We start from the raw sequence: 14,775 nt of genomic DNA on the forward strand, positions 1-14,775 counted from the left end.
GCTCTTTACAGTAAGATTGTTCTGCAGGGGCAGAGTGAGTGGGCGGCTGTGATTGGATCTCATTACTTTATGGGAGGAGGTTCTTTTGCAGCTTCTTTATCTAACAGAGCTGCACAGCAGGAGGGCTCACACACAGCTGGCCTCGGCTGTGTGTATTTACAGTTGCACAGTGACATTAACATTTAGTCAGGGGTAAAGATCATTGCAATGTCTGTGCTTCAGATGAGACAACAAACTACCACAAATGCTATATCTACAAATCCCCACTGGGAGGACTCATCTTATACTATTACTACCTTTACACTTATTTTTGTCCTTAGCCGTTTTGGCTGTTGGTTGTAGCTACATTGATGATGATAAATCATAAATGTACTGAATAAGACTCTGCTTTGTGATGTGAGCCATATTGAGCGACTTTTTCTTAATGTGGAAACAGACTGTTCAACCTTTCCTCCCCCTGGCATTTCCAAGTGGTATAATTGTTGGCACTGCTGTCACAAAGACAACTGATTGCTTCCTGTTTTCCTCAGAGCCTTGCAATGGGCCTCTTTTTCTTTTGCCAAGTAGAGTTTCCACAGTTACTTTGGTTGTTCTACCATCTGTCATTTCTGCTACTGGGGGATAGTAACTGCAAATAACTTACACTGATACTCTTTGGTAACTGGTGATAGCTACTGATAGCTAACAGTTCTGGTTCCTGTCTTGGTTTGTTGACGTGCTTCCTTTTTGCGGTAAATTGAGTCTTCATTTTCCTGGAGAATTGTGTTTGGTGGCAGACAGAATTGCACAGTCAAAGCGAGGCTAAAGACTGAGGTCTGATTTCATTTGGGCACACATGGACATGTCTTTTCAATATCCTGTTTGTGTTCCCCAGCTTTTATTAACAGTTTTTAAAGCACAAAAATCATGTTTAATAAGCTACTGATTGGCCAGCCATCAGATTCTGGCTGAGAATGTGAATTGAGCTGCTGATTTTGCTCTGACATGCTCCAGGAAATGTCACAGAGAAGTATTGTATTTAGCATATATAGCAGAATTTAGTATGATGACCAACTTCAATATTTCCTAGAGTTTGTTTTGGTTACTGTTGTCTCTAAGTGCATGAAGAAATGTAGGAAATGGGATTTTTCTTTTCTAAGAGGACTACAGACAGCCCATTTTATCGTGTCCCCCTCACTTCTCAAACAAAAGTTACACCCTTGCTTATAAGGAACCAATCTAACAGTCATTGTGCAATCACCATTTACTTCATAACTACAAGTTGAAACAAAAAAAACTTGTCTATTTCCTCTTTAGACTTCAATGGTAAACTATTTCTAGGAAAAGGGGACATGAACATTTACTTTTGAGAACATTTATCCTGAAATTCAATGGGATTTGTACTTATTTATTTGTAGTGAGTTGACTATTGATGCTTCCACAAAATATTTACACAATTAGATTTTTGATAAATAAGCATCAGTAAGATGGGTAAGTTGGTCAAGGCAAATAATAGAACAGCTATAACTTAACTGTGATGTAGCATTAAAAAGATATCTTGTCTTATATTGATATCGATATAATATCCATACAATGCTCAGTCATGTTAGAAGACACTATCCAACCTCCCAGTGATTTATGCTACTTCAAGAAATATAGATAACAGTTAAACTCTACAGTCAATAATGGGCTTTCCCCCCATTCATAAGAAGAAATATGTTTAGAGATGAAGAACGATGGTACTTGAGTCTAAATTGGATCATACACCTCATGGTCTGCATCATGAAATACAAATGTAAGACAGGTGGTAAATCAGAATTGTTTTATTTAAAATTACACTACAAGAACAATGATGAAGAAAATGTTTTAAGGTTTAAAATTATGACATTTCAAAACAAAATAAAACTTCCCTCCCAGCCCTTTGTAAATGAAACACATCAGAACTTAACATGACCTTCACAGTGGGTATGACTTAGCTGGAATGACAGGCCTGATGCAGAAACAGCTGACCTCAAGTCGAGGGCTTTAGTTAGGTACAAAAAAAAAAAATCAGAAAAAAATGTAAGTAGTACAATATGGCCCCTCTAGGTGTCTTCACCTTTACTCTGCTGTGTTCACAAGTAGAAGAGTCACAGCTGAAGATGATGGTGAAGTTATCAGTTTCTGATGCAGACGACTGAAATAAAGGCGATGTTGCTTCGGGGCTTTGAGAGTGCACAGATGGAGGCTGGGTGAGCCCTGACGCCCATCGGAAAATAAAATGGATGTCCAAAAACTGCACTTAGCCAGAACATCCTCTGCATCCACAGTGGGTGCATTCAATGATCCTTCCCTGCAGAGAAGAAAAAACAGCAGGATTTAGACCACAAGGAAACTCGGGGAATGAACAAGACATTTTATGCGATATAACGTCACTGTTTAGGAAAGTAACTGGATAACTGTCATTCTTTTCTTTAGGAAGAATCAAATTTCAGTGCTGACACAGTGACTGGCGAGCCCTCTGACCCCATTCATCCAATCAAAGCATCCGAGATACTCTCTGGTGTGGTGTTGCAGTGTTGTGGTTAGTTTATCTCACTCAGGGGGCAACTGAAGCCTTTAACGTATTTTATACAAGCTCTCACTGGGCTTATTTTTTCAAAATAATTAAAATGGACAACCTTCATGAGAATCACTAGCTACTTACAACTTCCAGCTTGCTCTTGGGGACTCTGCAGATGCAGTTGGTTCCAAAGTTGGTGTCTCGTGTTTGGATGCAACGCAGACAGCACAGGTTCTCGTAGCCCTGCTTCTTCCACTTGGCAATCAGGTTCTTGTCTGCATAGCCTTCCTTTATACAGTACTCATACAGTTCTGTCAGGAAACACACAGGAAGACAACACTGGTTTGGCATCTAGTGCACAGAGAAACATCATTGCAAGGGGGGCAAAGGCACGGACACTTAACTAAAGTGAGTCTCTGGAAATGTTGAAATACCGAGCAATTGTTACTTGAGGAAGTGTGACAGGTATTTGCAGAAAATATTGGTCATTAAAAACATATTATGTACACATAAAAAGTTATTCAAACACAACTTTTATACAGGTAACAACTATGTCATGCTGAAGGTGTAAGGAAGGAGTACATCAAATGCTTAAGTAGTCAGAACAGGAAGGAAAAATGAAGAGGAAATGTGAAACATTAGACATGAATTAGTCCAACAGGTGTGAGTGAAACTGCCTACCTCTACTGATAGCTTTCCTTTTGTAGAAGAGGTCGTAGATGTATCGACTCCGCTGATGATGCAGCCTGAAAATTGGCCAAAGGGACTCCACCTTTCGCTTCCCCTCGTGAGGCTCTGTTTCAGCTGGGACACAGAGGAAAAACAGGAAAGTTAGCTTTGGGATGTAGAAATTGAAACACAGTCAAGGACAGTGATGTTGTATCTGATGCAATGCATTAATCTGCTGCATGCCCATGAGAAATCTTTCCCAAAGGTGTTGGATCGGGTTGATGTCAGCACTCGGTGCACATCAGTCAAGTAATTCCACACTAATCTGGGGAAAACCATTTCTGAAGAGAGCCATTTTCCCCAGCCTGACAGGTGCCACAAAATCGGAAGCTGACTTCTGTCTTAAAGGGGAACTTTACCCATTGTCAAAATTCATACATTTATTCCTGTTCATAATTTGGATGGTGTTCCAAATGTGTAACTGTAGAGCCCAAATGAATGGACTGAGGACACTATAAGATCACATTGTTCTGGACATTTAACATTAGATTGAATTACAGACAACAAAAATCACATTAAATTACAGAAATATTCAACACTTGCATCTGGCTGAACTACAGTTACTTTATCAGTAACATTAGTCTTTTGATTGACTAATACACAGTTCCTACGCTCCAGTTAAACAACTAGTGTATACATTCCCAAAATGTCAGCTGAATCTTGTTTAACCAACACCACCAAAGGATTATTCAGTTGTAAACAGTGGTGTTTTTAGGCCTTGGCATCTGATGCTCCAGCCCCGGACCTATTAATCTAAAGGCTATAAGAATAGGCCTTATTAAATAATTTAAAATAGCCCTGGATCTAATAATGTACCACTCCATTCATGTATTCAGTCTATTAAAAACAATATGATATTGTTTTAAAAGTTTTGGGTTCTCTGCTTAATTCAAATAGCGCATTTTTGTGTGATTGTGTAGGCGCAAGAGAGTGCACACCAGTAATCACTTAAATGTTGGAGCTGTTAAAGGTGGAGTTCTTCATTTAAGATTATTTTTGGGGCTTTTTGCCTTAAATGACAGAACAGTCTGAAGTGTGAAAGGGGGAGAAAGCTAGTAGAGTACACGCAGAAATGGGCCATGGGCTGGAATTAAACCCGTGGCTACTGCGGCAAGGTATGTGGGGTGCCCACTCTACCCACTGAGGTACTGGGTGCCCCAGAGCTCATTTTAAATACTTTATACTGCTGGGTATTTTAATCTATGATAATGTATCATCATTTATGAGATAATTATAATTTGTATGATCAATCTGAGTCTCCAAAGTAACTTAAGCAGACTAATAAATGTAGTGGAGTAAAAAGTATAATGTTTCCCTCTAAGATGTAGAGGGGAAGAAGTATAAATTAGCATAAAAAGGAAATACTCAAATACAAGTACCTCAAATTTTTCCACATTAAATTATTATTCTCTAAATACTAAGAACTAGTAATATTTTGAACATCACATCTCTTAATTAATCGAGGAAGTAACAAAATGCTTTGAGGGTTAAATAAGATGCCAGAGAGCATTAAAAAAAACATCATCAAAATAGAGCTTGTTCATCCAAAACATTTCCTGGGTAGGATCCCCCCCGTGCCCCCTGCAGAAGCCAGGGCTAAGCCCCCGGTTCCCCAAAACCTAGAAACGCCCTTGGTTGTAAACTAAATAAAAATAGGGATGCTCGACATTTAAATAAATGTAAAATGAAGACCGATATTTATTCTCCACCACACACCGGCTTACCTTCTCTCATTTTCTGATCCAGCTCGTCCAAAGTGGGCTCAATAAGCTCCCAGCCGTCTGGAGGCGGCTTCCGACTCCTCTTTACTTTGGGCATTTTGCTCTGTTTTGTACAAATATAGAACAAAAGCTCTCGATGTGTTGATATTGCGATCTCGTCTCAGGCGCTACTATTTGACGTCACACGAGGGGTCCATTTCGGGTTCCGAATGACGTCACGACGCCGAAAATACATATCCCGTTTTTCGGCGTTTATTAACTTCATAAATGTTATATCTCACTAACACACCATTAGTGTTTATATTAAAATTTATTTAGGTCTGTAAAAAGACGTTTGCTGACTTTAAATCAACGCAGATATCTTTCTATCGTTCCTGGCGTATTGCATCACTTTAGCACACCAGCAAACTGCCTGAACATAAATAACTGAATTTAGTGTTGTATTTCATAACTTACGTCATTTTATATCGTAACTGCATAATGAATAGAAATGTGTAACTTATTAAGTGTATAGCAGACTTAAATTGACTTGAAATTGACCCCGTATTTATAATTTTCTCAATGGCATATCTTTGGACTACTCAAAGTATTTTGACACTCATCCCCACTGTGAGTTTAGCCAGCTGTCAGTTTGCGCTGCTGTTTTTTTTTGACACTTTCTGTCAGTATTGAGTTGTCACGGAGTTTTTATTACAGGACTAAGTTGTCAACATGCCCAAAGGAGGTAAGACTGATCTTCAAACACGTTACACGGTGTTAATACCAGTTTTGTTAATGTGTTGACCTGCCGTTAGCCACCTAACACCAGGAGGCAGCGATCCAGGCGACATGCTTCTTTAACTTACATACCTGTGCTTTGGGGTGGTGTTCTAAACAATAAACAAACACTGAGGGTGTTTAGAGACTGGTCTGCTTCAGTTGACACATGTCTGGTGGCTGTGGTTTGTCACAGGTGTGTGATGTCATGTTTCATCAGGTAGGAAGGGTGGCACCCTGCCTGTCATTAAATGCAGGTATTACAGAAAGACATAACATATATTCATATTCAGAAACAGTTTTACACCTTTTTTGGTGTTGTTCTCACACCAAGAAATCTGGCAAGAGCTTTGCAGATCATCATATCTTTAAATACTTCACATTATTATGGAAAAATGTGGTATTTGGTTTCTTCTTACCTCATGACAAGAAAACATATATTGTTTTATGATAAATTTGATAGCAATGATGGAAATGTATGTAAACTCATAAATGTAAATGTAGCAATAAAAAGTTTATTTTGTTGTCTTCCTGAAGGATGTTGAGCAAAATGTGAAACTACTTTCTATTTCAACTAACAAAAAAAGCTATCAACACACTTAATATCTGTATTTTTTCCATTGTTCTGTTTGTACACTATCCCCAGTATACTGAATCTGTATTTTGTCCTTTTGTTTGAATTTTTTAAAAGGTAGGAAAAGTGGCCACAAGGGTCGCATGCGGACGTACACCAGCCCTGAGGAGATAGATGCCCAGATGAAGGCAGAGAAGGAGAGGAAAAAGGTTGGTGCCGTCTACATACAAAGACTGTTGAGTTGTGTCACACACCGAGCAAATGACATCACTTTTCTTGTGCCGCTTTCAGGCGCCTTTTGTGAGTAGTTAAACCTTTGAACCTGATTCCAATGTGATTTCTTCCAGACACATGGTAAAAAAGGCAACGAGCAACTTGGTAAGAAATGTCTCAGAAATTGAAAAATGAAACTAGGGAATGAAGAAAATATAGAGGAAAACTATATATGTATTATTATTATTATTATTATTATTATTATTATATTTTGAAATTATGTTACAGAATTATTGTAATTAAGCTCTGTTTACAGGTCATTTCCTCATTTGTTTGTTTTAAACTTTCTTCCTCTCTTTTTTTATTATTATTTTTGTTTTGTTTTTTACTCATTTTCTTGCTTTTAATTTTCTCTTTTTACTATTTTCTTGCTATTTTGGGGGGGTTGCTTCCTCTTCCGTTGCTTCTTGCCCTCTTCTCATGTTTTTAAAAGAAATCAAGCCAATTTGCTCAGGTTTCAAAGGGTTAAAGGGAGGGTTCAGATTGTTTTGAAGTGGGGTTTTATGTGGTACTTTTCCATATTGTGATCTGTTTTTGTCTTCTGGTATTTGTGTGTATATTACTGTCCACACACTGTTTGATTACTTGCTGCTGTAACACAAGAATTTCCCAGTTTGGGATCAATAAAGTTCCATCTTTCTGTCTGTCTATAAACAGTATATTACATACAGTAGATGTCAGTCAGCACAGACTAGAAGTTTAGCAATCTACTGCTGTGGATGGGGGCCAGCAACAAAACCTATTTTAGCCACCTAAAAAAGTCCCATCTGAAATATCAATATTAGCATAAGTGTATGCTTTATTTGGAATGTTTTTGCTGCTTTACCTTAATGTCAGACAGTGATTTCCATCATGAAAATGAAGCTGTCATACCACTATCTTCAAAGCCAGACTCCATTGAGAAAAATAGTTATTTATCATCACTGAACATGGGAGCTGTTCGTCAACCGCTGCCTCAAAGGTGTGACTTTGGAGTTTTAAGAGGTTAGTTCTGATTCACTAGTCACACAATCACGCATACTAACTAACTGATCAAGGCAATGATGGACCAGCAGCTCCCGTGGTCTCTGAGATAAAATTAGTTTCTGTCAATGGAGACTGGTGGCTTTGACGAGAGCGTAGATGGGGAAGTTGCTTCCCCATCGGAATGGGCTGTATCATGGAAAAGAAAAGCGATGAATGTACTCCCAACATATCATACACTTAAACTGATGTTGATTATTTTAGGTGCTCTCCCTGAACTGGCTCTTGCAGGGAGCACTTGGAGATAGTCACCCACACTCATCTCTTCCTGTTTAGACTACTGTAACTCTCTGTACACTGTTATCAGTCAGTCCTCTCTGTCCCGCCTCCAACTGGTTCACAGTGCCGCTGCCAGATTCAAGCTCAGGGGTGATCGTTCCTTTGCTGTGTCTGTTCCCAAACTGTGGAACAGCATCCGCCTCCCAATCAGATCTGCCCCACCACTGACTCATTTAAGTCCAGGCTCAAAACCTACTTTTATTCATTAGCGTTTGAGTCCCCCTGATGTGGTTTTGTCTGATGTGTGCCTGTGTGTTGTGTCTCTAAAGGTGTGAGCTGTGAACCTGACAGTTATGTTGCCTCTTATGTGTATGTGTTTTTAGCATTTTATTCCTTTGATACAGCACTTTGGTCAATGTGAGTTGTTTTTAAATGCGCTTTATAAATAAATTTGAGTTGAGATGAGTTAAGCTGTCCACAGCAGTACTGCTTAGCTTCCGTGTTGGGCTCCTGCCTGCTTAGACTGACATATTCTTTGTGTAACACACTGACTATGGATAAGTACCTCAATACAACCCCACTTCAAAAAATCCGAACTGTCCCTTTAAGTATTGGTCACGCTCTAAAAATGCTGGATCCTACACTTTCCAAAATGCAGTTTAACAGCATTCTGGCCACTGGAAACAGTAAACTACGTAACTGAGTAAACTGATCGTGGTACTTAACATTGCTGGAGTGTTTTTCAAAAAGACTCTCATTAGCACTCCACCAGCCAGAATGTAGAGGAGGTCATAGGTGAAAGCAGCTGCTGTTTGACCGGATGCACTGGTTTGCTAACATTCTCCTGTGTGCTTTATCCTCCTCATTTATGTGTTATAGCAAGAGCAGGAAGCAGAAGAGGCGGGGGGTGCAGCTCAGATTGACGCGGCAGAGGAGAAGCTTCCGGCATCAGGATCAGAAGACAGCGACGATGAAAACTCAGATGTACAGCCACACTGTTTCTGTCATTCCCTTGCTCTGTTATCAAACACGCATTAATACAGTATAATCATTTGTTATCAGTGTGCACCTGTGAAGCACATTGTAACATCTGCGTGGCTGTGCCTTAGGCTCATGGGCATGTAGTCATTTCATACATTTAAGCCATCACTTCATTCTGTCTGAGCTGTTGTGATGTGTTTGCAGAGGAGGAGAGCGGGCGTGGAGGGCTTGATAGAAATCGAGAATCCTAACAGAGTGGCTCAGAAGTCCAAGAAGGTGACGCAGATTGAGCTGGATGAGCCCAAGCAGTTATCAAGGAGAGAGAGGTGCGTGTGTGTGTGGTGTCGCATCACATTGGTGCTAAACGGGAACTTCATTTATTACACAAAGTATTAATTTAAACATCTTAAAGGTCCAGTGTGAAGAATTTAGGGCATAAATGGAATATAATCCTTTTTTACTGTATAATCACCTGAAAATAAGAATTCCCATGTTGTGGTTACCTTCAAATGAGCAGTTCATATCTACATAGGAAGCAGGTCCTCATCTACGGAGATTGCCATGTTGCACTGCCATGTTTCTGCAGTAGCTCAGAATGGACAAACCAAACACTGACTGTAGATAGGGCCATAGGTGTTTTTGTAAATTATTTTATTTTTATTGGTAATTCAATAAAGATGCACAGAGTATAAACAAACAAACACAGAACCAGCTAGGACAAATTGACAGCCCCACCCACCCATCAACCCAGGAACAAACAGAGAAAGCCAGACCAGTCTAAGGAAATCTAATCGACAAGAAAGAGAGAAATAAATAAATACATGAATAAAAAAAAAATCTATTTGTGTATATATAAAAAATAAAAAAGGGAAAAATGACAACAAATTAATTAACTTGTGTGACTTAAGTAGAGGAGTATAACATATTTCATTACAGTTTTTCAGCTTCCATATTTGCCACAAATGTTAAAAATGGCTGCCAAGTATCAAAGAAGCGTGCAGTTGATCCTTTAATACAACAGCAGATTTTCTTCAATTGTAAATGATACATAACATCCTTGATCCAATGTCCATATGCTGGAGGTGAAGAGTTCTTCCATTTACACAGGATAAGCCTTCTGGCCAGAAGTGAGCAGCAAGAGACGATGTCTGCTTGGGCTCTACTCAAGTTAACATCTAGAGGAGTTACTCCGAATATTGCCATGGACATAGATGGAAAAACAGTTTTTTAACGTGAAACTGCTTTATTCAGTGTTTCTACTGGTTTAAATCACCTGGTCTGTTTGTTTTGGAGAGGAAGAGACCTCTGCGGATAATTAGGCTCCCAGTAAAAACCTCCTCAACAATGAGCACTGGAGGAATTCTAACCAGGAGAAGTTTCAGCTGGCTGCAATCTGCAGTCCTCACCTTACACACTGGACCTACAACATAGAAGTTGCATGCCTTGACATTTGGAGTAGTATGGAGCAGTATATCACACTGATACCCAGCTCTACTGTCTTATTTATTATGTGCTAGAAATGTCAACATGTTATGTGGTTAAAAAGCATATTAGTAGCGTATTCTAAAAATGGTGTGGTGGTGATACACCCAAGAATGACGGCACAGTGGAAAAGCTTTTTATGTAGCAATTAGGACATTTTATGTCTATTCATTCCCCATGTTTAACAATGTCACTCTTATGTCACTCTCCCCACCTTGACACACACACACACACACACACACACACACACACACACACACACTCCGGCACAGAGAGGAGATTGAGAAGCAGAAAGCGAAGGAGCGCTACATGAAGATGCACTTGGCAGGGAAGACGGACCAGGCCAAAGCCGACCTCGCTCGCCTCGCCATTATCAAGAAACAGAGAGAAGAGGCGGCAAGAAAGAAAGAAGAAGAGAAAAAAGGTGAGCAAAACATTTATCGAGATAATTACCAATATTATAGTCTTGACTGTGTAATACAGAGTCTAAATATAAAGTGTCCTAATCCAGGAAAACACAACACAGTTTATTACCTGATGAGGCCATGGAAGCTCGTTTCTACTGAAGAAACTGCACTATTGTGCACAAAGTAGAGCAGGTCAGGTCAACATGGACTGTTCACACGTTATCTTGTGGTGTGTAAGAGTTCGACATTTTCTTGTCTCCAAAATGAGGCTGAGAGCAGCACAAGGAGTCAGCTCTACCCGCTGAGCTTCTAAACGCCCCTGTTTATATAATTTTGACTCCTTCTGCTGCTCTGCTGCGCAAAGGCACTGTCCTTGACGCATCGGTTGCAGGTTCAATTCCAGCTCATGGCAACTTTGCAGCGTGTCTTCCCCTCTCTCTCCCTTTCACACTTGACACCGTCCTGTCGTTAAAGGCAAAAAGGCCCAAAAATAATGTTGAAAAAATGATGTAAACATACTTCATGTATGATTTATCATTTTAGATGACTAGAATCTGCTCTACACAAACGATCTCATTCTGCTACAAAAGATAGTCCTTTAAATATGTGATGATTCAGCCTGTTCAGATTCTAAATGTGTTTCTGGCCTTCACCTTATTAGTAGAGCATTTTGAGCCTGTCATTTAAGTGAGCAAAATCTGTAAGAAGCCTGCGTCTGTCTACCTTTGTCTGAAATTCAAAGCTCCACTGATTCAAAAATGACTAAAGATTTTGTGTGGTAAATTTATCTCCGTCATCATAGGGATGGCATATGTTTGTAGGCCATTGCAAATGTTGCCTGGTTCCCTTATCGAAAATGTTTGCAAACAAATATTTATGATACAAACACATTTAGTTCAGCAAGATTATCTTCACAAACGAGCACCACTTTTATGATTTTTGAGGCGTAAATGCAATCACCAGAAGTAAAAAGTTAACGTTAGGCTCTAAATGAACCACACCATGGACGCATGACTTACCGTTGCCCTCTCAGCACGGCTGTAAAGCTGTGGTCGCCTTGACGATGCTCTGTAGTCTCATTAGCCACTTGTTAGCAGCCCCCTTTTTTAAGTCACACGAAAGGTTCAGAATTCTCAAGTACATACTGACCTATTATATGGCAGAGAACAAAATGCGAAAACCTTCTAAGCCTGTGTTAATCACAGACCTTTTTTCAAGCATCTGGCCAAAAACCCATTAAAAAACGCCCACTAACTTTGAGACAAGGGAACCAGGAGGGTTACAATGCAAACTCATTTCCGGGTTTTAGGACTCATTCCTGCACCGCTCTATAGGAAAGGAAACTAACGCCTAGTTTTAGTGGGTTTTCCCACATTTAAAAAACCTGCATATATGCACTAATTTTATTAAAAAAAAAAAGGTGTATGAAAATGCGAACAATAAAAGCATACATCTAACCTCTGTCTTGTTTAAGTAAGCAGAGCAGCAAAACAAGGTTACAGTATGTTGGAATGAAATAATGGTCTGATCTCTCTTTCTTATCATACTTAAAACTCTAGGCCACGGTACAAGAAAAGTGCTGTGTCTTTATTTCCTTGTCTTCTATATGGGCCATTAATTGAAGAGGATGCTGGCTTTTATGTCCGGGACATGCAGCCTCAGCCTCAGTCTTAGTACGATACACTCAAATAGCAGCCACAGTCTGCATACTGCCACTGTTTAAGTGACATGTCCATGGAGTGTTAAGCTGATTGTGTCTCTTTTATTTTCTGCTTACAGCAAAAGACGCAGCGGCAGCAGCAGCAGCGGCGGCGCGAGGAGTAAACTCCCTCTCACTGAAATGATGCAGAGTATTTATCAGAGGCATTTTTACATGTTCACGGACTGGCGCAATATATATATTTGACTATTTTTAAAGGAAGAGCTATTGTGTCGACATTACTGTAAACATATGACCATTTGGAAAATGGTTGCGACGACACCAGTGGAGAGGGGGTGTGTATATTTTGGCATGGAATAATGGCCTCGCTGATCCCACCAGGAAGTAAAGCTACAATTGAGAAAACATCGGTCTTCACGTACACTTGGAATGAACCCCTGCTAACCTATGATCTCATACAAGATATTAATACTGGTATACTTGTCATTGTACAACTATGACTTTGCTAACTGAGCTTTGCCACTATGTTTTCTTGGGGGATCCTAACTTGTATATAACTGACTCATGGAAATATTTCAGATTAATATGATGAAACCAGTAAAATGTGTACATTTCTTTCTTTGCTTTATTTTTTTTACCTGTGAGAAAACTGTCACGACCGGTTTAGAGCAGCTGTCACCAGACTCAGGTGCAAGAGTCCACGATGTGAACGTCAGATGAGTCAATAGAACAGATGTTTACTTCGGAATAGTAGTAGTGCAGAGGAGGCGTTGCAGCAGCGCCTAGGGACATAAGATGTATACAGAATCTAACTGAACACTTTAGTCAGTTAAGTTAATAAGATAAGAATGAGTGATGACCCCTTGATGGTTTATCTGGCCCTGATACCAGCAGCAAGTACAGTAAAGAAAAAAACTGGACCACTGGAGTTTAAGATGTTAGCATGAAGATCTTGGATGCATCTCACGGCCGCAGGTACAGGGGCCCAACTAGCCTTTACCTGCAAAATGTCGCTCAAATTAACACAAATTTACCAGCAAGAGACTTAAGAAGACCACAAAATGCAAAGGAAATACAAAAAAGACACAAGGTAACTATAAAAATAGGGGCTAAACAACCACATAGAGAAACACAAAACCACAACAAGATGCGTAATGACAACAAAAGAGGCAACACCACCACAAAGTGTGTGTGTCATGACGTGGTGGGGCCTTTTATAATCATATAATATCTGCCCATAATAAAGATAGGGGTGCAAAATATTGGGTTTTTTGCCGACATCTGACATGCTGGTATGTAACAACTCCTTTGGCCGATAACTGATACTGATATTGATATATCCACTTTTTTCCCCAGCAAATTTTAGTGATCAAGTGTCTTCTGTAGTGGAATTAACATCATGTATGCATGGATACTCTTATTGTGACGGCCCACCAGCAGATGGAGACATGATATAGAATTATTTTCCATGTATTTAATATTATTCATTGTACAAATTGAGAAAAAGCATGTTTGCCGATTCTGATGGTTCATTTAAAGCTGATATTGGTGGATACTGATGATGCACCGATATTATTGTGCATCCCTACTGTAGAATAGCATTCAGTATGGTGCTTTCCATCTTTTTCCTGTGCAGGAATGCCTTCTTTTGGCCAAGCCTAGTGCAGGGGTAGACAACCTGCGGCTTTGGAGCCACATGCAGCTCTTCTTCAGTGGCTCCCCGTGGCTTTGACAAAGAAACCATTTGGAAATAAATAAAGATTTTTTTTTTTTTTTACATTTTAATTTACATTTATCATTGTTGTTGACCTAAAGAAATTATGCACCTATGCACTTAAAATAAAAAAAAAAGACATTTCATCAACCAATGTGTGCTTCAAGCATCTGCAACCTGGCATCTTTTCCTCCAAATTTTGCCAAACCTCAAGAGCACTGGCAGGTCTTAAATATCCCTAGCTAAGCTGGCTATGTTTCCAAATCCAAAAAAAAGTTCAAGTCTCGGAGGAGATGAGAGAATTAAGTAGTGTGTGGACAGCTTCATTTGCTCTCACCGTCAACTCTGCAGAGTTAAAGTTCCAAATAATCCTAAACAGCCCACTGCAGAGTCGTCACCTTGTAATGAAACATAGTAATAATTATAATAATATATTGGCTTTATGTAGCCCTTTTCAGGATACCCAAAGACGCAAAAACATTTTAATGAGTGCTTTTTTAGACCTATTAGTGATGTTGAGTGGCTAATTTTGACTTAATAGTCTGTGTTTTATTCATTATAGGGTTCAAATATGTTCTGTGGCTCCAGACAGATTTTTTAATGATTATTTTTGGTCAAAAATGGCTCTTTTGATTGCGAAGGTTGCTGACCTGTGGCCTTGTGCTTTATTGTTAGAAAAGTGTTTAAAAAAAAAAAAAGTAATCAAAGGTAATAA

At 39.4% G+C, this 14,775-nt stretch overlaps 2 protein-coding genes across 3 annotated transcripts; one reads left to right on the top strand and one right to left on the bottom strand.

Annotated features, from left to right (window-relative positions):
- Positions 1-1,786: 1,786 nt before the first annotated feature.
- Positions 1,787-5,163, bottom strand: bud31 (BUD31 homolog). Its single transcript, XM_049560992.1, has 4 exons — positions 4,975-5,163; positions 3,203-3,325; positions 2,666-2,832; positions 1,787-2,311 (listed from the first exon to the last, which is right to left on the bottom strand). The coding sequence occupies exons 1-4, from the start codon at positions 5,066-5,068 to the stop codon at positions 2,261-2,263; spliced, it is 435 nt and encodes a 144-aa protein (XP_049416949.1). The 5' UTR covers positions 5,069-5,163; the 3' UTR covers positions 1,787-2,260.
- A 375-nt stretch (positions 5,164-5,538) lies between these two features.
- pdap1b (pdgfa associated protein 1b) lies at positions 5,539-12,978 on the top strand. Of its 2 annotated transcripts, none has more exons than XM_049560989.1 (6): positions 5,539-5,695; positions 6,419-6,510; positions 8,696-8,800; positions 9,002-9,123; positions 10,552-10,703; positions 12,466-12,978. In XM_049560989.1, the coding sequence occupies exons 1-6, from the start codon at positions 5,683-5,685 to the stop codon at positions 12,528-12,530; spliced, it is 549 nt and encodes a 182-aa protein (XP_049416946.1). In that variant the 5' UTR covers positions 5,539-5,682; the 3' UTR covers positions 12,531-12,978. The 2 variants fall into 2 exon arrangements, with proteins under 2 accessions (XP_049416946.1, XP_049416947.1); XM_049560990.1 differs by lacking the exon at positions 5,539-5,695 and adding an exon at positions 6,649-6,679.
- Positions 12,979-14,775: the final 1,797 nt, after the last annotated feature.

The sequence above is a fragment of the Epinephelus fuscoguttatus genome, linkage group LG19, assembly GCF_011397635.1.
Source record: "Epinephelus fuscoguttatus linkage group LG19, E.fuscoguttatus.final_Chr_v1".
In the NCBI taxonomy this organism is placed as follows: domain Eukaryota; kingdom Metazoa; phylum Chordata; class Actinopteri; order Perciformes; family Serranidae; genus Epinephelus; species Epinephelus fuscoguttatus.